This window comes from Limanda limanda, chromosome 5 (assembly GCF_963576545.1).
Source record: "Limanda limanda chromosome 5, fLimLim1.1, whole genome shotgun sequence".
NCBI classification, from domain to species: domain Eukaryota; kingdom Metazoa; phylum Chordata; class Actinopteri; order Pleuronectiformes; family Pleuronectidae; genus Limanda; species Limanda limanda.
Genome location: NC_083640.1, coordinates 9,112,367 through 9,138,510, shown reverse-complemented (window position 1 = coordinate 9,138,510; position 26,144 = coordinate 9,112,367). Strand labels below are relative to the sequence as shown.

Sequence of the window (26,144 nt, the reverse complement as noted above, 5' to 3'; positions counted from 1 at the left end):
GTCTTTAAGAACGCTTTCCTCTTTGAAGATGAAAAATACAGTATAGTGCTTATGATATTTCTTTGGAAGATTTTCTCACATCAAGCTAAAATCACAGCATGATATCAAGGCAGGGACATTAAAAATTTAAAATGTCAAAGCAGCAGTTGTGATGTCAACAGGACAAAGAGGAGATATGTTCTCCTCTGTGACCTTGAAAGTGGAGTCGTTACTAATGGATGAAGGATTACAGCGGTTACACAGACTCTCCTTTTTCCGACAAGGACAGTTGGTGGATTTTAATGGTGGGAAGGTTTGCGGCAGGGGGGGGCTGGGCACAGTCTGACTCCTGCGGTGGGGTCCCGCTGCTGAGGATACAGCAGCAGGTTTGGTGGAAGCTTTTGCTGCAAAGTTTGGCCACTTTAGCCCTGCCCGCCGTGGCCGGACCCGAGCCACTCGTGGAGCCTCCAGAAAAGACCCTCCAGTCCCTGCTGTCCTTGGAGGAAGGGGTCCTGGACAAGGCCATGGAAGAGGAGGGGCTGAGCTGACAGGGGGCCACCCTGCTGTCTGGGCCCAGCGTGAGGGGCCTGCTGAGACCTTGTGGTTGACTGTGACCTGCACCCAGATGTTGATGCTGTGGTCTGGGTGTCCTTCTTAAACAGCGACCTCCAAGTAAACTCTGGAAAGCTTTCTTATACTCCTGGTTGGAGCACGGGTAGATGATGGGGTTGATGCAGCTGTTGAAGTAGCCGAGCCAGAAGGTGATCTTGAACACTGTGTCAGAAGGTCTGTATGCAGGGAATATGGAGGCTGAAGGAACATCAGATACACAAGTCAGATACGACTGAAACATGAAATGGGATGTCAGAAATTAAAGGTCTAAAGATAAACATGCTGGCACAACAGAAAAAACATAACATGCCTCCATAATGCTTGTGTTGTGTCATCGAAAGTGTCCGCAAGCTAGGCATTAAATTTGGGTTGAAACTGCATCATTTACAGTTTAAGTTTTTAGCCTATATGCCAGCTGATATCTTCCGACGAGGTGCATTCAGGCTACTTCTGGTGGACTTCTAGGCTTAAAACAGGGTGGAAATTACCTCATTTTGAGTTGAATATGAATGTCTGGGCTTGCAGACAATTGGCTGACACCACATGAGCAGTATGGAGGCAGGTTATGTTTTTTCTGTTGTTTTGTTACGTTTGAAGACATGTGTCACTAATATCAGCGCTAGACTGTTTACCCCTGATACTCCAAAAGTGTTTTGTGGACTCAAACACTTCACTATACTCGACATTGTGATCTGGTGAATTTAAATGTGGTTGAATAAGGAGGCTGTACCCAGAGGTGTGAGTACCAATCTACTTTACTGTATAGAATAAGGCAAGACTAAAAATGCAACATTCCGGTGTTGCTGTTGCAAATATAAATGGATCCCTAAAGACCCCAGTATTCAACCTCTGGGGGACATGATCATACGAAAAAAGGCAGACAATTCAACAGCTATTGCAGATATTTTAGTCTGAATTCAAACAATAAAGTGATGAACCAATCAAACAGTTTGACTTCATTTTTTGAGATCCGATTCCTTTTTTGACTATCTGCTCCATATGAAATAAACGCAAAATCTGCAGCTACAGAGAGAAACATGTCATTCATCTCATTAACATCCACTTAAGACCATTCATCTTCAATTGATTTATCGAGTTCCCACTAACCAAAGCTCCCTGCTTGCCTCCAAGGTTGAAAGTATTGTTAAAATTGGCTCCATAAATTGTGCTGCTTTTGATTAGAGGAAGCGTTCACAGAGTGTGAGCAGGATCCTTGATGAAGAAGCAGAGAAAATGGCTTGACGACACATTACATGCAGGCCTGTTGTGACTCTTCACATATCCTGTGGCTGCCAGTGAAACATTAAAATAATTAAATGGGTGCAATATATCTATCTATCTATCTATCTGGGTTTGTCTGTCGTCTATCTTCGGAGGGAGGATGGGGGAGATTCTTGTCTCCTGAAATCCTTTATTGGACGAGCTGCTGGAGACATTCAAACGTGGGCTTTTGAAAAATGAGACCATGATATAGAGATGGATAGATAGACGAGGTGCAGGAGTTTGAGAGAAAATGATTTTGTGCCTGACTGTGCCGCTCATTTGTTTTATTCCCAAGCGGTGCCAAAAAACTGCAGGTAGCCTTGACACATTCACTTTTGAGCCAAAAAAGAAGGCTATTGCAACTGTTGGATAAATGTGATTATTGTCCACAGTCAGTAAAGCACTGTCACGTACAAACTGTGCATCTTCAGTTTTGCAATGCTACCTCTGAATAATACTACATATAACTACATATTACATGACCATTCTGGAACCATGTCAAAGTCTGTTGGATCTGTTTGATTGCAGGTTATGATCAAACAGCAACATAATGATACATTCATGGAAAAGGAACTATTGAGAAAAACTTGTCTGTTGCCACTTTTAAACATCTTTATGCTAATTGAATTTTAAAGCAGCATATTTTGGTTTTTGGTCATTTGCGGCAGGCAGAACAATCTGGAAACTCTACACTTTGCTTGTTGACTCATCCTGCAGCAGTATTACACATGGTGAAAGCTGAAAGATTGAACCAGAATGTGAGGGACATTTGGTTGAGGGACATAAAACCAATCAGTGATCTGATCAGAGCAGAACTGAGCGGTTTAACTGGTCACCCCTGTGATGTGGAGTACACGTGTATACAAAGTTGAGTCAGTATATCGCTGCTAGTTGTGGTCAGGGGCACAGTTCTGACAGAAAAAACATGGTACAAAGTTATTATTTATTTATTAACTCCCTGTCTGTTTGTTTGTTTATTTGTTAGCAGGATTACGCAAAAAATACACAACCGATTTTGACAAAACGTGGTAGAGGGGTGGGGTCTTAGCCTGTGAAGAACCCATTCGATTTTGATGTAGAAGCAAGATTAAGGGCCAGATCCAGGCATTATTAAAATTAGTAAAATCATTCAGGGTTATCAGACCTCTTCTTTAATTTATTTAATATATTCTGTTTGGCCTTGGAAGAGGTTCATAGTGATGGAAAAGAGAGGACAGGAAAAAATACACAGTTCAGGGTTATGGTCAGTGTTGTAAAATCTTACGGCATAAGGGCAGTCAAACATTTGCATAATTGCTTCATATTTTATTCTAGTCTCTGAGAAGAGCTACTTAAATGTCAACCGGTCTTTATACGATGTTTTTAAATGATCAATTTCCAATGATTTGTTTTTCTCTAATGGCAAAGTACTGTGTACTCCAATAAACCAAACAAGAAAATCGTGAGTTATCTGGTGCTAAATATGTCAAACCCCTGATTCACTGCTAAACCTGTCATTGTCCGAAGACAAATGAGGCAGCGGTATGCAGCCCAACACCAGCATTAGTAAGGGAGCATTGGTAAGCTGAGGCTTTTCGTCATTTCTCCACTCAGGAAAGAACTCGGCCGAATGGTAGAGGCTATATTTATAAGCATGAGAGCATGGAATAAATAAATACTCAGAGGGATTTTTGACATTTTACCCCTAGCTCATATGTACTTGGTTCAGATTTCCCTCTCTCATTCCCTCCACATTGACACCACCGTATAAATTGCATGTGTGGTTGGCAAGCTGTGTCATCCCCCCCCCCCCCCCCCCCCCCCCCCACGCTTGTCTCTATCAGGCTTGGCAGTGTTCTTGAGGGGAACATCATGGTCCAACAGCCGTGTGATGTGTTTGCTCTGTCATCCCATGACAGACATTGTAATGAAGTGAGTCACCCACAGAGGAGAGAGGGGAAGGGTCAGAGCTATCCCTTGATGCTTTGTTCAAGGGTTTTAGTTTAATATAGATATTGGGCTGAAATCCTGTGGTTATGGTTACAGACAGGGGAGCACTGGAGCCCGTCACGGATCTGAACAATTTATTGAGCCTATTTATAGGACGTCTACCTGGACGAGTCAAAGCGTTCACTACGCGGCTCGAGAGGCCACTCAACGGCCAACCATCCAGTCTCTGAATGGTAGTAGCTTCAGTGTGCTACCACAGAATAGCCATTCAATTAAATTAGCCAGCACTTGGTCACATGTCAGCGGCATACGTTAGTGAAAAGATCGGAAATGAATTAATGCAAAACTTAAAAAGCTTTCTGATTTATATATGTGTAAGTGCATTTATGAACGTGCTGTTAATTTGTGAAATTTTACAATTTTGAGATGTGTGTTTTTAACCAAGAGATATATTAGGCTTGACTCAAGACACAGTTTGCTTAACTAAGCTATAGCTTATAGTCTGTGGGTGGAACTCACTTTGTCCTGTCTCTATTGTGTCCTACCTGTATTTTGTCTTTTTAGTTTGGCCCATGCCCCATTCACTATTATTTAGGGGGCAGGGTTTATGTCCTATACTGCAGCCAGCCACCAGGGGGCATTTGGCTTCATTTTTTGGGAACTGCCATGTTGTCCATACTTAAATATGGTCTATGGTTTTCAGTCTTGGTGCCAAGCTAAGATAACCAACGCTGCATAATTATCATACGTGTGGTATCTATCCTCTGATCTAACTCACAGCAAATATAGAACCATCCCATTCCACTGTTAACACATTACATCCAGAGTAGGCTTATTAAAATGATATTCATATGAGTCGTATGCTTTCATGTGTTTCATTATTGTGTTCTAACAAATGCTATAGATTTCTTGAACACCATATTGCTCCATCAAGAATCACATATAATATAAACATAGTGATACTCACCTATGGGTAGCACCAGGAAAAAGGGCAGCCAGCATAACACGAAGCAGCCCACCACGATGCCCAAGGTCTTTGCAGCTTTCTTCTCACGTGAGAACTTGAGCAGTCGCAGTGCAAAGTGAGTGCGGTTGCGAAGGGCCTCGTCCTCTGTCACGGTCGCGTTGCCTCTGTGTATCCTGAGAATCACCCGCTCCGAATGGGACTTCTCAGTCTTGTGGCCCTCCCTCAGGCCCTGGCTCTCTCTGCGAGCGACCACATAGACCTGACAGTACATGGCCAGTATGATGGTGAGAGGGAGGTAGAAGGAGCCCACAGCAGAGAAGATGGCGTAGGCAGGCTCCTCTGTGATCTTGCAGACGGACTCGTCCTCCGGAGCAGGCTCTTTCCAGCCAAACAAAGGTCCAATAGATATGATGATAGACAGCATCCACAGCAGCATCACAGCCAGCAGAGCCCTGCGTTTTGTCATGATGGCTGGATAACGCAGAGGATAACTGACTCCAATGTAGCGGTCCACAGAGATCACGCAGAGGCTCATGATGGAGGCGGTGCAGCAGAGCACATCCACAGCTGCCCAAACATTACAGAAGACCCGTCCAAAAACCCAACGATCCAGGATCTCAAAAAGGGCAGAGAAGGGCAGTACAGTGGAGCTCAGCAGCAAATCGGCCACTGCCAGATTAACTATAAAGTAATGTGTGACCGTCCGCAGGTGTCGGTGACAAACAACAGAGAGGATTACCAGGATGTTTCCCACAATTCCAAACACAATGAAGACACCAAGGATCAAGCCCAAAGTCACAGCCTTCACAATGTTGAGCTCCGGGACGAAAACTCTGCTGCAGTTGGAGCAGTTCTGTGTCAGAGGAGCTGGGGTCATGATGTCCATGACAGGAACCATCTGCTCCAATTCTACAATGATGCTTGACACTGTTCTGTGCAGTAAAGGTAGGCCGATACACACACCTAGCTCAGTTCACCACAGCAGAAAGAGGATATCAGGGAATTATCATAAAAGCCATTAAAGTAATGGTCACATTAAGTCAGTTTTGTCAAAACAAAATTTGAAAAATGCTGCCTCTGGCAAATGAGCCAGCACATTAGAGATGCATCAAGAAAAATAAAACTACAGGACGCATGCAAAAACACTGAGGAAGAAGTATAATATATGCAGACAAAAACCTAGAAGGCTGAAATCAGTGAATCCATCTAGAAAATGTTTTAATGTATTATGCAGCTGCTCTGAAAAAGCAGTAGCATGATGTGATAGATTGTTGGAATCACGTCTGGACAAACCCTTGCCTGTTCTCCGAACCAAAAACTGCAGCTCGGGCACAAAATTAGAGGTAATTTTCTCAAAACTTGCAGCGAGAAACTACTTTTCTGGGTTGGATGGTTGGTGACCAGTCGGCAGCTTCCTCCTGTTGAGCGCAGGGGTGGGGGCATTTTCAGCCTGAACACAGCAAGATGGATACAGCAACAACGTCCAGTGCCTTTGAAAAGAGAGACACAAGAATCTGCTTGAGACCACAACGGCATTAATCCTTATTTTTTTAAGTGTTTTTTTGTTTCCTGGTTAGATGGACTCAGACCCATCGAGACTGTGGGTAAAAGGCAACGTCTGAGTCACAGTCGCTGTCAGATCAATGTGACCGCATGCAGCCTCATCCTGTTTATTGACTGAACACAATGTGATGTTGAGGAATAAGGAAACTGATAGCAGGACTGACCAGTGGCCTGTTTCTCTGAATTGTCCGAGAAACGTAGCACAATTTAGACTCTACATGGCTTTGAGCCAAATCAGAATAGCTGGAGAAAAAGTCAACAGTGTAAAATGTGGTCAGATAAGATCTTCGATTGACCTTCACCGAGACGAGTCTAACCTCACTTAATCTCTCTTTAGACAAAACAAAATCACACTACAGCCTAAACGCAGCTGGAGGTCAAAATAATACACAATTAGATTTGACATGGCTTAATAATGCAAAAAGGGGACAAAGACTAGCTAGATTAACAAAATCTGCCGGCCAGTGTCTGAGACATAGGGTGTAGTTTATGTCTTAAATTCATTTTTGTACATACTAATCAAAGATTAACAGAGTCAACGCATTTCCACTTCCTCCCATTATCCACAAATACAACTAAAATAAGCCAGATATGAAAGCTGCCGTCTCCTATCGTCAGAGCGATCAGCGGAGGTTGAGCGCAGAGGTTCGGTTCCACCCACTCAACCAATCATGAGTCAGTCTCAGCTGTCAATCATGACATTCTACCTTATTTTTATTGCATTCTTTTTTTTTCAACATTTTTTATGACTTTTAAGATTGGTCCATATCGGACATGAGAGTGGGATCCACCTTCTCATCTATCTCTGACAGGGAATGTGAATATTTCCCATAAAGCCGTATTGCACCATTAACATTTGTCAAGCCAGATTAATGGGCTCCTCCAGCGTGTTTATATATATCAGCTAAATGAGAGACTGAGTTGCTCAGTTGAATTTCTAAGTGATGCCAGCGAGCACCGCTCTGCCGTCAATTTGGCCTGAATTTTTCCCTCCGACTCTGATGCATTGAATTGATTTCATTTCGAATGCTTCTTCCTTTGTCTTCAAAACAACGCAAACTCCTTCACTTCGACAGATGTGGAATAAATCCTGTCTGTGCAGATTACTGGCATTTGTAATGTGGATGTTGCTTAACTGAATGTAGATTAGATGGGACTAGTAAAAGTAGTGCGTCCATGTTGATGGTTTTTCGGATTTCGCTAAGCTGCTTTATTTATTAAAAGTTCATCTGAGTTGCCCTCTTTTCTTCTTTTATCTCTCTTCTATCCATTTATCCACAAAAACAGTGCAAAAGACTATGTAAAGACATTGGCTTGTGCAAAGACATTATGCAGTCCCCTCCCGTCTTTAGCCCTTTCCCCCCCCTCCATCGTTTCACACTGTTAACCAGTTGCTGACCTTTTCCCCTGCGGTCCACAAACCCCTGCTCCACCCTGGATGTACAGCTGTTTAACATTTCGCTTGTGAGCGTTATGTGTCTGAGCTGGCAAGGCGTGACAGAGCCTGCATGCAGCAGCCATCATAAAGCAGCACCTGAGAGCTTCTTCCACCCCCACAAGTAGAGGACATGAGTGGGGGGCTGATGCCTCTAAGTTAATTATGAAAATAAGAGTTACATGTTTATCCACAGGGGCATTACAGGAACTCATTACATCAGCATTACTCTGCACTGTTGAAAAGATAAGGTTACCTGCAGTGCCGGTAGGATGAAGATATGACATTTGCGGCTCCTCTGTGACTCTATTACATTAGAGTCTGGGAGTTGGAATTGAATTGCTTATTAATCATCATGTTTATTCTCTTGTCTGTTCATCTAAAAAAAAAAGTGTTCAGACAACAGAAATACATATTTCTCCGAGAGTTGACAGGAAGGTTTTCAATGAGCCTAACAAAACGTTCAATCATTCAGCTCGTATAACAAACCTTAAACTCCCGATTGAAACTATTCCTTTTTGAGATGAATAACAAAATGACAAACTCGTTACGTTGGGCTTTGGATAAAGGACCCGTTGATTTCACTAAACTGCAGTTTGAGCTTGAGGATTATGGGATTTCAGTTTGGATGGATATAGATCCAGGTGGCACACTGGTCCTTCTCCGGCACCGATCTGTTTAATATTCATCCAGAGTATCACACATCTACAGTGGGGGTTGCCCAGAGAGAGGACAGACATACAGAAGGGCAGCGGGGAGCAGGAGGGTAGTTTGCTCCCTGGCACGAACACTATCGATCTTCGCTTACTTTTTAATTCGCTATTAAATACATGTCCTCAATTACAGAATAGTCAATCAATCAATTAAATTGCATTTGTATAGCCCATATTCACAAATCACAATTTGTCTCATAATAATCTGCGTAGACAGGGTTGCGTGATCTTGGCTGTTCTCCAGGCAGACAGTGACCAGTGTGTGGATGTGCAGCTGCAGCTGAGGGTGACCACATTGATGTGGAGGGCAGCCTCTCTGTGTCGGCAATTTTGTAATTGGTCAGGAGAAAACATCCATTGTGGCTCAGATGTAATCTCAGCCTCTTCTCTGGTGTGTTGGGGTAACTCTCAGCTGCACAACTCAAGGCTCCCTGACAGAAAGTGACACCCACCTCAGTGAAATGACAGAGACGGGTGCTTGTGGACACTTGTTAAGCTCAATTGTGACCTCATAGAGCATTTCTCTGTTTATGATCATCTATCATGATTTGGGGGATTAATAAACTAGGGAGAGATTTTAGAGCAACAGGAATAGCTTAGTATAAAAACATCTATTTATAGGTCAGTGTAGTCCAGTGTTAGAATTTTACAGGCAACAGATTGGATAATTATAGATATAGATATATAGTGCATAAATAATGTGACTGATCAACTTTACAGTTTATAACCCAAGGATAGATTTGAAGAATAAATTAAATCAGTTTTGGCATTTTCTGGACAATTTTATCATTTGATGAGGCTTAAATTCTGCAAAAAATCCTTCGAACCTCTCCACCGCACAAGATGTATAAAGAGACTGAAAAACCCCTTCACGATCCACTTCGTAAAAGCGTCACTTAAAGGTGTGAAGTCTCACTTACCCAACTTTCAGCTGGATCCTCTCCGGAGCCACACGGAGGGGACGAGCCCGGCGCGCTCCTCTCCATCACGGACACATCCCGCAGGTGCTTCCCCAGTCTCCTCCTGGTGTCCAGAGCGCGGAGCAGCAAATGACTCACTGGTTCCTCCTCCTCCTCCGCCACCTTCACTCCTCCTTTACCCCCCCACCCACCACCACCACCACCACCCCACCCTCACGTCACCCCGCTCCTCACTCCAGCATCAGACCCCTCCCGTGCGTCATCACGACCCGTCACTGTCTCGCCCTAAAGGACTTCTTCTTTCTGAGGTGTTTCCTTCACCAGCGTCACTTGTCAAACTGCAGGAGAAACAGTGGCTGCAGATGTTTATTCTCTTGTTTCAGAACAGTCGCTCCTTCCTTCACTCAGTAAACCTGATGATGTCAGCTTCCTGCACTATTATCCATCCAGAACAATTGATTTGAAGGATTTTCTTGGTTTACTTACTGAAGTAAAGTTAACAGTTTCATCCCCCAGGCCATAAGACTTAAACTCATCTGAACTGCAATAACTCCACCAAACCAGCACCCTGGAATATTTGCATATTTGCACCAGCACCATAATAAGCATATTTGAATATTTGCACTACTGCACAAATTCAACTATTGTTACTCTATTTTTCTCTTCACCTGTAATGATATATATTTAGATATATATATATATTATTTTCTATTTTAAATTTTTGATATTCTATTTTATTGATATTCTATTTTATTCTTTTTTTATTCTATTTTATACTATTTCTATTTTTATTTTATTTTTTGGGTTGAAATTACTGAGCATAGCCAGTGACTGCTTCATGTTATCTCTGTGCATTTGACAATAAAAAATCTTGAATCTTGAATCTTGCTTCTCTCTCCTTTAACAGTTTTGTCATGTAAGTGTCTGTCAGAAATTTACAGTGCCAAGTGTATAATGGGCACCAATGAAATGCTGAGTAAAATGACCTTATTTCACAGCCCACATCCCCAGTTATTGTTTTATGATCTGATGCTATAACAGGACCTATAAAGCAAATGCCTGTGTTTTATCATAATCTAAATAAAGATACAGATCATTATTTTTTAGTTGTAAAAGTAAACTTTCCTTCCAAAGCACAGCCCAACACTTTGTCCTCCAACCACAGCAATAATGTTTACTACAGTAGTATGAGAAATGTTAACCCACTCTATTTTTTTACAGTTAATATCACAAAAGTACCATAAAGCTAACATATTTGGAGTTAGTTACTGCAATTTGCATGGCATTGTGGGTAAAGAGCCTGATGCAAGACGTGACTAATAGTCAGTTACTGTATTTTTGGAAATTGGGTTAACAAAGGCTACTGGTTAAGAAATTGACATATATTGCTTTATACAAAATCTATTTTCTCAACATATACCCAACCCACAGCTTTGACTGTAAAGATGGACGACAATAAAACTCAAACAAAGCGTTTTGATCGCCACCTAGTCTCTGGCTGCATTAAGGTCATAAATTCCACCTCTTCCATGTTAATGGTTGGGACATGCACCAAACTAAAAAGTGAAATCACAGTTTCTTAAGATGGTTTCTATGATTTTAAGTAGTTCTTCTCAACCTCCATACGTTCAAGTATTAATGTTTCTGGTAAATTTGGTTTTAAGTAGTTATTTGATGATTTAAGAAAAGGGGGAGATGATTTTTGTGTTCGTTAGAGGAAATTAGTATTTTTTAAATATCTTTATTTTACAGCCCACGAATCATTATATCATATAATCTGATGCTTAAGGACATAAAGGCCAATGCCTTGTTTGTCACAATCTAAAAAACATACAATTGACTATCATATAGTTTTATCAGTAAACCCCCCTTAAAAGCTTAGTCTAATAATTAGTTCCCAAGAAAAAGCAAAAATGTATACTGTTAGAAAAAGATTACAAAATCTTTGAACCAAAATATATTGTGTATTGTATTTTATCGACTCAATTTTAAATAACAATATAACCTCAGTCACACTTTAACTGTAGCCTGTAATTAATTATACTTACCTTCCTTCTCTATGGGTAGTGGTGCCCAGTGATACCACCCACTTAATAATTGATCCTGAATAATTACACTGTCTTTGCTTGGGGCAGTAATTGAGACTATTTCATCCTGATCTTATTAACAGATCTAAGAAATGAATGCACATTTAAACGCAGGCCTGTGCTTTGACATGAAAGATTATTAATCTTTGAGAATAAAGTCATAATGGGAATAATGACATAGCATATGCATTATATAGTTGTGAGACTCTGGTCTGTGTTTCGTAGAACTCAGTCAATACACATTTGTCAACGACTGAGGCGCAGTCAATTGCAATTAATCTGGCTTTGAAGTTTCATCTGGGACTTTGTCATCAAATGATTGTGCCAGTACATTTTTTAAAAACCTTTTTTCAATTAAGCTTTCACGGAGAGATGAAGCAGAAACAAGCACACGAAAACACCCAAGAAAGACACACACATCGATTTTCTTTGGGCTGATTCCTTTCTTCCTCTCGATTCATTCGGTTGGTGTCTATAGTTTTCTTTGTCTGGTAAATACAGTATTTGAGAGTTTCACCTGTAGTTGCTGCTGTCTCACACTGAGAGATGGTAAGAACATCCGTAGAGTTAGAATATGACTTTTAAAAAGACACGGCCATGTCAAGAGGTAAAACTAAATAACCCCTGAACTAACTTTAAAAGTGCCTCCACATCAGCATAAGGGAAAAACATGTTTTTGTTGGTGCATAACAAATTAATAATTTTATGGAAGACAATATTACAGATGGAGTGATTACGTATAACTGCCTTGCACTGTCTCAGACAGACCACTTTCAAAACAAGCACTTATCGCAGCAACAGATTAATTGTTGTGTAATTATGAATGCAGTAAAAACAAGTCAGTCAAACGATATTAAACCCGAGATGAAAAAAACTGCAAAATAATTAAGTAGTAAAATGATACCCGTGTGGTTCTCCTGTGCTTATTGATTTCTGTGTCTTTGCATCTAGTTAGAATCTATCCTGCTATTTAAGACCTGTTGGAAAAGCAATTACCTGTATGAGTTGCCCATGCAGTGCAGCAGGCTGCTGCTGAGTCTGACAGATACTGAAATCAATACCTCTGCACTGGAGGAAACATTTCCCAATCACGGAGGCAACAGACCTGAGCCAAGCATAACCCATAATGTTTGCATTTACAGTGACATTAGATTAATCTCCTGTGGTCGTGACTTTTACCAAATTCCCTTCAAAAAGAGAAACACTCACAGATTATTCTCGTGCAGACAGCTGTTGTGACTTTATCTACAGCTTTAGATCAAAACTGATGCAAAAAGCTCATCATGTCGCACGCATCATATCCTTGAAGCCACTGTGGTTGGTGTTTTTTTCATAAACTGAGTTGACATTGAGAAATAAAGGTGAGAGGATTCGTGGCAGCGTCGCTGAAGCTCCTCTTGTGGAGCATCCTGCGGCCGTCAGCTGTCCGCCCACACGTCACCCAGCCAGAGCCTTGCACCTGAAATCCAGATTAAAGAGGAAAATGATCACTCGACTGTCACACAAAGATTTACAAGAGATATTACTGCATCCATTTATATGACATATAGCACCTGCTATGGTATGAGCAAAGCATTACACATCACTTCATCGTTTCTGCCTGGTATCAATGTCACACCCCTGTGCTGCTCTTGTTCTGGTCCAGGTGAGAATGTTCTGGGAATCAATCCAAACTGACAAATGCTTATATCCTCAGTCAGATACATGAATCCAATATTGTTATAGATTCACAAATGCCAGAGTTTTTGTTTAATGAAGCAAGAAGTCAGTCATTAAAAAGTGATTGTATTACATTAGCGTGAAGTACTTGCTGTATTACTGGGCAGATGGAGTAGGGCTCCAACACATTAGAAGGATTTCAGTGTCATGTTTTCTCTTCTCCTACAATAAACCATAAAGCTTATAAGTCTACAGCCATTATTGTCGATGGGAGGCTGCACTCTGAGCAGATCCTCATCATGCTAACATGTTAACAGTGGCAATGCTAACGTGCTTATGTTTAATGGGTATAAACATAGACTGTGTTTAAAGATTTATGTTCCGTCTCCACTTCCTCCCAGTATCCAGAAATCGAGCTAAATGAACACTGGGACACACACCAGTGTGATAACAACAAACTGAAATGACAGAAACCATCTCTGAGAAAAAAATATATTTCGTGCTAGAGGAGAAATCAGGGTGTCACAAAAGATGCAACAATTCCCCCTGAGGGGAATATGAATGTTTGCGCCAAATTATACAGCAATGCCACCTAAAAATGTCAAGAGCTTTCACGCCTCATGGTTGGCGCTACAGGAAAATTGAACCAAACCTCCTGGGATTCATCATGTGTGAACCATGAATGTCTGTATTAAAATGGGAGACACTTTTTTTTCCATATCTTTCCCTGCCACGTGATCCTTCTGACCCAGTGGAGGCAGCATTAGATGAAAAGTCAGAGGATTACAAAAGTCAGTGCAATCATTGTTGAATTGTTTCCGTCTGGACCAAAGTAGTGGACCGATTGACCCACTCTGCCTTCCTCTGAGCCGTGCCTCTAGCATGACTATTAATAACAACACAGAGAAACCTCTAGCTGTACCAAGCCCACATTCCACCCACATGTATTACTGTTCATCGAATGTTCAATATATGAGCACACATGCGAGCAAAACACAAAATCACAAAGCAACGCAAACATTCATTTTTTCCGTGTATTGCTCATCAGGCTCTAACTATGAGAGTCATGTTTGTGTCTGCGAGATTATTTTCAAATTGGAAAAGCTTGTCGTTCAGCAGCAGCTGTGCACCACTCACATGCCACATGCGACCATTCCCGGCGATATTGCATGATGTTCAAGAGGGATAATCATTCTGCCCTTTATTGGGCTCCAGTTCTGGTGCTAGCTGCATTTTCTGTGATGAGGACAGACCTAATTATCTCGGCAGACGGAACTCCACTCTGAGCTGGGCTCTAATTATGGCCTAAATGCTGCCCTCTTACCGTTCAGCGTGGCACTGAGGGGTTATGAGGGAGTGACTGCTGCTGTCTTCTTACCACACAGACTTACAAACACACACACAGACACACACACACACACACATCTCGAGGGCTCAGTGTGCTCAGCTGCTCTGATGCTCTTCTTAACAGGCATTATGGTCTAGTGGCTGGGATTACCTAACGAGGCAACACACTCTGCCCCCCCTCATACCAGGGACATCTTGCCGATCATCTGATTAATTAATCACAACTCCAGATGTCACTTGAGCCGCATTATTGTTTGTGCTGTGTAGAACATTGCACCAATATTTAAAAGGGAAATCCAATTGAAATCCTTAAATCCACAACTTACACAACAACATAAATGCATGAGGCCATGTGGTACTTCCGGATAGATTACTCCATCAGTAGCGTCCTTCAAAGCCCATTCACTTTGATTCATGAATGTGAAAGAATTGCAGATTTATCCGGTTTTGAAGACTGTTTCAAAGTCTCAATCCAGACTGAGGGAGGGGAAGCAGCTTGATTGTGGACATCGAACATGCAAGTGAGGAGACGGGACGGATAAGCGTGAACGATTAGGCGTCCAAATATACGTACCAGGGATGTAACCCTGGTGTCAGCTTAGCACAAAAAGGTATCTGCAAGGAAATTGGAATAAAATAAATGATAAAAGGTTCAATTTAAACTCAATTATCGTCTGTAACCGGCTCAGTGAAAATGGCATCATGCACATGCAACAATGTTTCACAGTCAATTATGTCAGGGGGCAAGTTGGTTTCTGTGATTGGTTTCTGCTGGAAAGATAAGGACAAGATTGTACATTGGAGCTAAATGCACTCCACATCGGTGCACAGCTGCAGTACTGGTGCATTTGAAAACATGCAGCCTTTAAAAAAATCTCCACTTAAATTCCCATAAAACATAGAAAAAACTGCATCCAGATTTATAAAGATTATTCTTTGTAGAAGCTGGGATAGATTTGAAACTATGCATCTGAAAATTGAGCGGAGAGAGAAAAGAGTGCAGCGGTGTGCACGGTGACTCACACACACAGGGAGAAACAACAGAAAATTAATGATTTCAGGCCTTAGATCTCCCCCGAGAGCAACACATGGCCTTAAACTACAGCAGTGCACCTTGAAGTCAAGGTCAGTAAGCGTTCTAACGATCACTCGAGACTTGTTCTCTGCCAACAAGTTCTTTAGAAGCAAAAAGAGGGTTTTATTGATGCTGCTGGCACATCTAATAAGAATATGCATTTACTTTATTGTGACTGCCCATGAAAATAGCAGTGTATTTATGGATGATTCACAACCTGTGGACATTTATCCTTGAACATAGAGAATATGTCTTGGCCAAGAAGCTCAAATCACAACAATGCACTTTTGTGTAGCTTCAGGGCTCGGCAGCGATCTGAATTCTGCCAAGACGAGAGTCTATATTTGTCTACATGACAGTCCAATTTTCCACAAACCAGCAAGGGAAAGTGAGAAACACAATTTGAAAAAAGAGAGCAAAAAAAGAGAATATACCTCCCACAACAGCTTAAATTATTCATTTCAGGGGAATTGTTAGCGAAAGTTATTTTTGTGTGGTCTATCAATTTCATGGTCAGTTGTTCACTGGGCAGATTATTGCCGAGTATGAACAGAGAGATGACAGTACATGGCAGAGATAACTCACTTTACACAAACAATCGAAGCCTCGTAACAAAGTTGCGTCTTTTGCTGATTTAAGGGTGAAAGCCACCAATTCCATAAAAACTTGGTATATTCAAAAAATAGAGACAACTTCTTCAAAATAGTTGATTTACTTTAAATATTAAACAAGTAAGTGTTATTAGGGCCCGAGCACTGACAGGCACTGACAGACAGTGAGGCCCTATTCAAATTGTAGGGATTAATATTATTATTTTTTAGGCAAATGAATTGGCCTTTTGAGGGCTTTAACACTTTCAAATTCTTACCAAAATTTGCAGAAAATTAGAAAGTGGTGAAAATTTACTTTTCATTTATTTTCTGTCATTTATTTTATATTTATTTTATTTTGTATTTACCTCCTGCGCAGAAGCAGACTGCGCCGGATTCATTTAATTGAATTGAATTGAATACATTTTTTTAATTTTTTCTTTTAATTTTTTTAATATATTTATTTATTTCGTTTACTAAATTTACATAGTGTAAGAAATTGTGCAATTAGTAGGTGGTTGAAGTCCTTGCAATTAAAGGGGTTCAGTATTTTGCCAAGAACACTTCGGCATGCAGATGGGGAAGAGTGGGAATTGAACCCCTAACCTTCTTGTTGGAGGCCACATTACCTGCTCATTCCCCTGAGAAACTAAGCGCAAGATGGACAAATTATTGTGTGTGTGTGTCTGTGTCATTCTATGCTGCTTTTGATACACATTTCAGAGAAAATCATTGTATTTTCTACTTTACTACATATATTTGACAGCCTTACTTAAAAGTTACTTTTATATTTTTGGATTGTAGATACTGGATGATTTAACATGCTTTAAAAACCTATTGTTAGAGAATAACCCAGTAGTTCCAGCCTTGGCTTCTGACGCCTTACAAGAATCACAGTTTGGGACACATTTAATTTAATATAGTTCTGAAAATTCATGCAAAACCTTCTAGTTTGTATTTGGTGATCAAATAAATTACATATTGTTCCCAGGTGGGGGGTGCAGGAAGGGTCACTCATTACTCATTAATCAAATCAAACCTCCGCCCTCCTGAACTGTTACTTTGAAGGTGATCTGTCTCTCTGTCCCCCTCTGGATGTCCTCGTTCAAGTTTAGCTTCTCAAGTTGACTTCCACTTCATGCACAGACAAGGTGAGGCCTCACTACTGCACGAATCTACAACAACAACAAATTCCCTTGATCTTTGCTGCTTAATTTCCAAGCAGTCTGCTGCTGCTTGTTTCCTTGTGATGTCCTGAGGCTGCCCCCTGCTGGCTGCTGGGTTCCTCTTTTCATAATAGAAAATCTTTGTTATCCTTCAAAGGCAATTTGATGTACAATCAGTGCACGACAAAAATAAACCAATATATACAATGTAAATAAAACACAATATAAAAACACTACAAGTAGCAGGGGAAAATAAGCTTATTTGAGGGTGCATAATTTTCAATACAGACCAATCAGATTTATAAAAGAAAAATACAAATGTACTCAACAAGCCACTATCTGCATATGATTTTAGTATAAGTATGGTGTATGATTTTCATCTAGTGGACTCGGTGTCTGAATAGTCACAGTTCCTTTTTAAAGAAATGTCCATGCACAAGTAGTGAAAAAAAATGTGTGAAATTTCAGACTGAATCTCTGTGGCTAAAAACAACCTTGCAGGAAAAAAGTGTGTGTGTTTGTGTGGTCGTTGTTGTTACTTCTTTAGGACTTTCACCAGCTTAAACACCTGGACCAGAAGAGCTGATGGGAACCAAGGCCTGGTCCTATTGAGGCAAAACATCATGTCTGAGCTCCTGGTCAAGGTCAGGGGTCAGATTGTGGTTAGGTTAAAGGTCAGGGTAAGGCATGGATTGGTCGTGGTTAAGGTTCAGGATAAGGTGTTGGTCAGGCAGGCCGATGAATGAAAGTCAATGTTAAGTCCTAAAAAGGACAGATGTGAAGACTAGGCGTATATGTGAAATATCGGATTGAATCTCTGTGGCTAAAAACAACCTTTGCGGGAAGACTGTGTGAGTCTCTGTGAGTGTATGTGTGTCTGTCTCTGTGTCTGTGTGTGCATCTGTTTGTGTAAGTATGTCTGTGTGTGTGTGTGTGCGTGCCTGTGTGTCTGTCTCTGTGTCTGTGTGTGTGTGTGTCTGTGTGTGTGGGGTCCGGTTCTGTTTCATTAAATCGTATCAAAAATCTGCAGGCTGGACAGAAACCTAATCCTGTGAGAACACAGTGTGATTGTGAAGCTGAGGAAATGAACATCCACAGTGAGATGACACCAGAGTGACATCTGCTGCTCACTCTGACCCACTGGTCATTTAATAACACCCGACTGCGCCCTCTGGTGGCCGATGTGGAGCCGTGCAAATCAGCACTAGGGACAAAATCCAGTCGGTGCGTCGGTGTAATATATTTGATCCATTCTTATTTATATGACATATTTAAAGTAATTTCAAGTAAATCGCTGAGATAAAGTTAAAATATAACATTGGATAAACACTGAAGTGAGATTTCCATTTCCGGCTGCATTGTGCGCATGCGTAGCCTACTGAAAACACGGAAGTCCCATGTTCGTCGCTCGGCAGACGTCCCTCCGTGTAATCTCTTCATAAATAGTATTTTAGTCTCCAGCAGCGGTGCCGGTGTAACATCTGAGTGACTCTAACACCGACAGCTCGTCAGTGATGGCCGCAGGGTCCTTCAGGCATCTGTAGTGGAGCTGTGAAGCTGTGAGAAGAGAAAGATGCCCGCTCGTAACATCGTGTCCAGCGGGACCCAAGACAGAGTCCGCTACTCCAGGTTAGCCACCGACGATGACGGCTACACGGACCTGCAGGTGAGACCCGCCGCCTGGTGAAGAATCAGTCCATCATTTACATCTTTACACATTTTTAAAATCGTACATGGTTCTGTTTTTAATCTACAATGATAGGCTCGTTGTCATGATGGACTGAAGGTTACAGTTCATCCACTTAATCAACAAGTTAAGTTTAAAACAGCAAATAGATAGATAGATAGATAGATAGATAGATAGATAGATAGATAGATAGATAGATAGATAGATAGATAGATAGATAGATAGATAGATAGATTACTTTATTCATCCCCGAAGGGAAATTAAGTCGTCATAGCAGCCGGTATATTTGAATACACTAAAATACAATAGAATAAAATAAAAAATATTGAGGTAGAAAGAATAAAAACAGAAACACAAGATAAATAGGTAGATAAGGTGCAGTGGCAAGATGATGGTAATAGTACTGATGATATGATGGTAATGTTATTGTTAGACAGTATATAAAAATAGTACAGTATAAATAGTATATAATATAACATAATATATATTTATATATAATAATAATAGTAAATATAATAATAATAATAACATGTACACATGTATAAATATGTGTATATAGACTTATATATACAAAGAATATACAAAGAGTATGATATAATATAATATGATATATAGTAGAGGTATAAATATAAGTATTTGACTATACAATAGATAATATAATATACTATGAGTGTAAGAATATGTAGACAGAGTGTGCAAAAGACAATATTATTGTATAAAATTATATATAATATCAATATGGTTTATATTAACACATACCACATATGATGTGAAGTAAGTGTCCCAGTATATGGAGCGGAGTGTTGTACAGGGTACACAGTTCAAGGAGACAGGTATATTTAGTGCAGTTCTGTGATGGTGGCTCTGACAGAGGTAAATCTAGGCTTAAAGTGATGAATAATTAACTTCGAGGTTGACTTCAGTGATTTTTTTCGGCAGGGAACTCTCCAGTAATCTGTCTAAAAAGCAAAGATCTCAATGTGCACAGCTGAGGTTATGTTGAATTTCCTTTGACTGAGGAAACTGGCTGATTTCATTAATGCAGAGGGAGAGATTAGAGAAGCAGAGTTTCCCAATGTGTTATCTAAATTTGAAAGAAAACAAGTCCTAATTTTGACATTGGCTGTCCATGCGGGCTACACATCTAAAACAGAATAATGTAAGATGAAAACTTTGTGTAAGATATAAATGATATTTTAATTCTGGAAACACGTTGGATGTGTTTGTCCTGTGTCACAAACACATTTTATTTTGATATATTTATATATAGCCTTTGTTACGATTGATGCAAATTGTAATGTGATAACTATTAATATAGTTTTATTTCCCAGCCTTAGCTCAACATGATCCTACTTTTCCCACAATCTCCAATATGTCTTTAGAATTGGTTAATGTCCACTTCTTTCAAACTGTAACACAGGTTCTTTTTTTTATAAATGTATAGTCTCCAGGCATAGAATGAGATTACCATATTGACATCATCAGGATATTTTCCTCTCATACTTAAACAAACTCCTGTAGAGTTACAGACAACATTATATAAGTGTTTTCATGTGCCAATAATAACTCAGGATGACTAATAAATCGAGCTTTGGTTGGTGGTCTTAGGCTTCAATTGTGAACGAGTTGTGAACACCAATTTTATTTGTTAACAAAAGAAATCCACTGACATGAATAATTAAACCTGCTGTGAGCATTGTCTTTTTTTTCTTATTTTATCAAATTATGTTTCTGACATTCCCCTGCTCGTTTGTAAAAAAAAATGACCTGTCATGTAGACAATTATAGATGCTTTAAGGAGAATTCAAATAGCTGCCTGTACACAACAGTGGGTCCTTGTGATTAGAGTTTCCTGGAAGAGCGGTTCAATCTACAGTCCAGGATAAATGTCCAAAGGTTATAAATAATGTATAAGTACACTGCTCATGAAAAGATAATGAAGTAAATGTGATGTGTGTATGTGTTTGCTCCATCAGAGAGAATGTAAAGCAATATTGAGATGGTTGTTGGTACTTAAAATCACAAATATATCATCTCATGGATATTTGAACAATTAAAAAAAAGAAAGGGTTAAAAAACTGCTTATGAAGTCAGTTCCCTATTCAAAAACAAATATCCGACAACCAGTCCTGTACTTCAGAATCTCCAGTACATCATGAGCCTGACTGAATTTGCTTTTCTACAATTTAAGTGGGGAAACCGGCAGTGCTCCACAAAGCTTGCTGTGTCTGAGAAATGTGCTCTAATTAAATATTTCTCCTCCTCTCCAGTTCAAAAGGAGCCCACCCAAAGTCCCGTACAAAGCCATAGCTCTCGCCACAGTCCTCTTCTTAATTGGCTCTCTGCTAATCATCATTGGCGCCCTCCTCCTGGCTGGATACTTTGGAGTCACTGTGAGTACTTTTTCAAAACTGAGTATTTTTAACTATGATGTATTAATTAGGGCCATGATGAAGAGAAAAGAAGAAATCTGAGATTTCGAGAAGAGAGTCATAATATTCTGAGAAGAGAGAGCCGTAATATTGTCCCGAAAAATATTTTTTTTGTAAATAAGCAGCCAGGAGAACCAGTGTTGGCTGGAGGTCCACTTCTCCTGGTTCCAAAATCTTGATCCATTCTCGTTGTTTCTTGAGAAACGAAGACTGACTACTACCAAACATGTCTTCCTCCTTATAAAGAGGCCAATTCCTCCATGTCTGTGGTTCCATCTTCAGAATGGACTCAGCTTAATACAGTTCCTTGTTCCTTTTTAATGTCCTATTACTTGATATGAGCTGTCAGTTTCTTTAAGTATATGATGACATGATAAAGTGGTGCTGATCTTCTGATATTCCCCCTCTAACTTGACACACAGCCAAAAAATACAACTTTATTCTTGGGACCTCTTCACTTTTTTTTATTCAAATCAGCCCTAATCAGCAGAACAAATAATGTTTTTATTTTGATTGAATAAGTGTGTAAATGTTTTCTCTCTTTCAGCACTCCGACCGGACCGTGCCTGTCCTCATCATTGGGATCCTGGTTTTCTTGCCTGGAATTTACCACCTCCGGATAGCTTACTTTGCGTCTCGGGGCTACCCGGGCTACTCCTATGATGATATCCCAGACTTTGATGACTGATCTATGCACTGCAGCTTCAGAGAGAGTCTCACTGTGCTTGCGTGCACACATACTCAGTCAGGCTTGTGCGGGCAGGACTTCGAGTCGTGATACCTCTTACAGAAAATTAGGTCTAATCGTTGCTATAAACAAGTATGCTAATCTGATAAGGCCAGTCTGCTGTTATGAAGCCATATCAGTGTCAGATATTGCTTGAATTGTATATTTGTTTTCCTAGCTTGATTCATTAATGCAACTGTTATTTGATGAGTCCTTTAATTTCATTTAATTTATTCATAATTGAATTAAAAGCTAATGCTTGTTTGTCCACAAAATGGTCAGCATACTGTATAACACAATTAGCCTTCCCTCCGATTAATTCTTCCTCACTCTGCAGACTTGTGCTTTCTAGGGAGGATTTCAGGTGATTAATACAGATCCTCCGATTCCATATGGTGCACTTGTCCTGTGAGAATTAACATTGTCCAACAGTGAAGCATGCAATTAAGACCTGACGTTCTGTTTACCTGTTTCAAAAACATTTTTCTGTTTAAATCCTTTTGAAAGTGTGTGAGTCTATGGCAGGGTGACCTCATTAATTTCCTTTGCAGGATAATGTCATATGTAAAACACATTGTCAGTAAAGGTTACACTAGGACATAGCAGTCTTGTCATGCTTTGCTACTAAATTTACACAAGGAATCCGCCACTCACCATAAACTATCTTGTGTAACATCAGATCAAACAGCTTAGTAGCTATTCTGGGTACTTACCTTCTCACACTTACATCTGAAATCACAGAAGAGGTAGAGATAGGCTGTACAGTTCCTGGTATCAATACATTTAGCGCCTCTGCAATTTACCATTTATATTTCTGTAATTTGTGCTTTCTATCGACCTTTGATTTTTTTATGACTGTACATTAAAGCACAGATATACAAGAATTGCTGTGGAGAGATATTTTTTAATGAAAACCTATAATCTTAGAATAGGGACATAAGACATTGAGAAACACAACTGTTGAGCAGACATAATATATGACAATGAATAGTAGTCTATTGTATTACTTTAATGGTGTATAACCATAGTTGAGATTATGTTTTTTCTAATCTAATTTTCTAATTTGCCATCAAAGCAAAATCATTGTGAACTGTAGTTTAGGGTTTTAATATATTTCCTCCACTGCACATTGATACACTTTGCTCTGTCATGATAAACCCTTCTTACTAATTGTCACTGTCATTAACCTGATCAGTCTCCGCTGATCCGGGACTAATACCGCCCCCCTGTGGTGATCCAGACTGTCAGGCAGTGGATTGGCTGTTTCAACAGTAAACAGAACCATGCAGTGGGTCCCAGCTTTAGACTGTTTATAAAATGTGTCCCAGCTTTAGACTAGGGATACACCATATATATATTAGTCAGAACGTTTTTTGTTGTTTTAGCAATGGAATATTAATTCATCTATATTTGCCTACTATATTTTGCAATTTAACCCTCAGATGTGCATAAACTACAGGCTATGAACTTCTTTTTAAGAAACGTGAAATGATCATCGGTTTCGGCCTGAAAAATCCATATTGTGCATCTCTACTTTAGACTGTATATAAAAAGTGTAAATAAAATGTATCTCAGCTATGACCTCTTCCATCGTCAGCCCCTTTATTGCAGTAGATCTGCTCATGTGCAGCTTAACCAGACAAGAGCCTCGGAGGTAAGATGCTGAAAATTTGTGTCTTCTACTCTTTTCTATTTATATATTTAAAGTTACTCTACTTTTTAGTTTTCACAATAAGACTACGCATACATTTGTGTCTGAGAACCTATGGTTACAAATGAAAAACAGTGACTTGATACTAGTTAATAATCAGTGGATATGAATGAATGTGCTAATTTAACTTTAAGATAGGGCAAAATAACACGTCTTTTCATGTCAAATTAACAAAACATCACTGATAACTTGAAAGCCGGTTTAGGTTTAAGGTGATAAATGTTTCATTGACATTAAAATAACCATTCATGAAAGGGATAATAGCTGTAGCTTGCTAGCTTCAGCCACAAGCTAACTAGCAATGCTATCATTAGCTTAAAAGTAATACAAGTAATTAGTCCAGTACAAATTTAATACAGATTTAAGACTTTTATCCACTCTCATGTTGTCAGTGTACTTATATTCATATACTTAATGAAAGTGACAGCTCATTCTCTACTTAACCTGATGCTGTGATTGTCTGTTTCTTGAAGTTAAAGTTACCTGTTGATCATCTTTCAGTGTCTGTTACTGCAGTTTACAGTGTAGTCACTATACAACGTGATAGTCTTGTTATTCCAACAATACCACCGTAAATCAAGAGTACTTTTTAGTATATTATTATAGTGATACGGATAAACTGCAAGGAATATATATATATTGTGTTTTTTATTGTCTTTATAGATAAAAAATATCAACATTTCCTAGTTAATTTGTGTGTGTGTGTGTGTGTATGTGTGTGTGTGTGTTGTGTGTGTGTGTGTGTGTGTGTTTGGGTGGGTGGTGGGGGGGTGGTCTGGTGGGTGGTGGAAAATCCCCATCAATTATTTATACCACTTAGATCACACCCTATATTTCCCAATTTACACCCTAGCCTTGTATTTGACTTCACTGGGTGTTTGTGGGTGTTTTTATTGGACATTTGCTGGACGATCCACCAAACGGTCACAGGTTGTCTCTACGTGTGTGTGTGTTTGCCTTTTGTTACGATCCTTGTGTTTTTCCCACGAAAAGACGCTTTTGTCTGAGGCGCTAAAACACCAGCAACATCAAGTCACATGGAGACTGGTGGCAAAGAAGAGGAAGCGCATACACGCTCCTTCAATATAAAAGCATGTTCCACCCTTCAGTCTATCGATCAATGCTCGGACCACAACCTTGTTCAAATATTAACCCAAGTCAATGTCCAAGTTTTTTATTAACCTGTGTGCCAAGGGAGCAGCAGCATGGACAATACCAGGACACTGAAAACTTAGGCAACTACATGAATGCGTATTTCAGAAAATTTGTAAAAAAGCTCATTGCAAATCTGCCAGATTCCAAGGCAATGCATTTAAATTGACTGTTTTGCATTTATAAACTGAAAAATGATCAATTTACGTATAAAGCTGAATAGTGGAAAAAATAATACTTCAATTTGATTTAGGTCTGAACCATATGGCAAAAATTATTTTAAGATTAAAATGATCATATCACTCGATAATTAAATTAAATTAAATGTCTCTATATCTTTGATGTTTTTTTTTTGCTCCAGAGTGAAGTTTGTATTTTTAAAAATGTCTTTATGATAAGATAACAACAACAAACACCTTATATACAACAAAACAATATATCTACCTTTACATAATATGACCTTCTCACTGCAGCACGTGCACGCACATTGCTTCCTATATTTACGAGCATTATTTTATATATATTACACCGTTGATATATTGCTATTGATTAAAACTAAACTGCGATTATTATCTTTATTGTTTTATTGCCCAGCTCTAGTCTGACTAATCGTTTCAGATATAGTTCTAACAACAGAGCCTATCTCGCAACAGAAGTTTTATGCTGAAAGGTGTAACCGGAAGTGTGGTGGTTAAATCAATGCTAATGAGGGTGTTTCCAGCAGGTCCTGTAGTAGTCGTTCGTAGGAGGGGTGGATGATGATGAGGAGGAGGAGGGACACACAGTATGAAGAGCAGGGCACTAACTCAACGTGCAGCCCTGTGGTCAAACCTGCTGCTGCTACATGAGAGATGATCTGACCCACACGCAGCTTTTGAAGTCAACACAAAACTCTCTCTTGCGACTGAAGGCACTTTGGACAAGTTTGGACCAAGAGGAGTAACGGAGAGGAAAGTTGACCTGGCCTTTAAATGGAGAAGGTGTCCTGGCTTCATGGATTTTACTGAAGTCTCCTCCACGCCGTCGTTTAACCGCGGACCCTGAGGACTCACTTTGGATTCTCCTCTTTTCCTCCGAGGCACGGACTGAGCAAGAGGATGTGACCCACCTGCTCCTCACGCAGATCCGTC

At 40.0% G+C, this 26,144-nt stretch overlaps 2 protein-coding genes across 2 annotated transcripts; one reads left to right on the top strand and one right to left on the bottom strand.

Moving 5' to 3' along the window:
* Positions 1 to 235: 235 nt before the first annotated feature.
* Positions 236 to 5,651, bottom strand: adra1aa (adrenoceptor alpha 1Aa). The gene is made up of 2 exons (XM_061072160.1): positions 4,751 to 5,651; positions 236 to 789 (listed from the first exon to the last, which is right to left on the bottom strand). The coding sequence occupies exons 1-2, from the start codon at positions 5,646 to 5,648 to the stop codon at positions 236 to 238; spliced, it is 1,452 nt and encodes a 483-aa protein (XP_060928143.1). The 5' UTR covers positions 5,649 to 5,651.
* Positions 5,652 to 18,689: 13,038 nt separating this feature from the next.
* On the top strand, positions 18,690 to 23,144 carry tmem230b (transmembrane protein 230b). The gene is made up of 3 exons (XM_061071211.1): positions 18,690 to 18,971; positions 21,263 to 21,385; positions 21,972 to 23,144. Exons 1-3 carry the CDS (start codon positions 18,879 to 18,881, stop codon positions 22,110 to 22,112), a joined length of 357 nt encoding a protein of 118 aa, XP_060927194.1. The 5' UTR covers positions 18,690 to 18,878; the 3' UTR covers positions 22,113 to 23,144.
* Positions 23,145 to 26,144: the final 3,000 nt, after the last annotated feature.

Coding starts and splice junctions, on each gene's coding strand:
- tmem230b (XM_061071211.1), top strand. CDS start 18,879: ATGCCCGCTCGTAACATCGTGTCCAGCGGGACCCAAGACAGAGTCCGC. Junction 18,972..21,262: donor ACGGCTACACGGACCTGCAG/GTGAGACCCGCC, acceptor CCTCCTCTCCAG/TTCAAAAGGAGCCCACCCAA. Junction 21,386..21,971: donor CTGGATACTTTGGAGTCACT/GTGAGTACTTTT, acceptor TCTCTCTTTCAG/CACTCCGACCGGACCGTGCC.
- adra1aa (XM_061072160.1), bottom strand. CDS start 5,648: ATGGTTCCTGTCATGGACATCATGACCCCAGCTCCTCTGACACAGAAC. Junction 790..4,750: donor TTTCCTGGTGCTACCCATAG/GTGAGTATCACT, acceptor ATGTTCCTTCAG/CCTCCATATTCCCTGCATAC.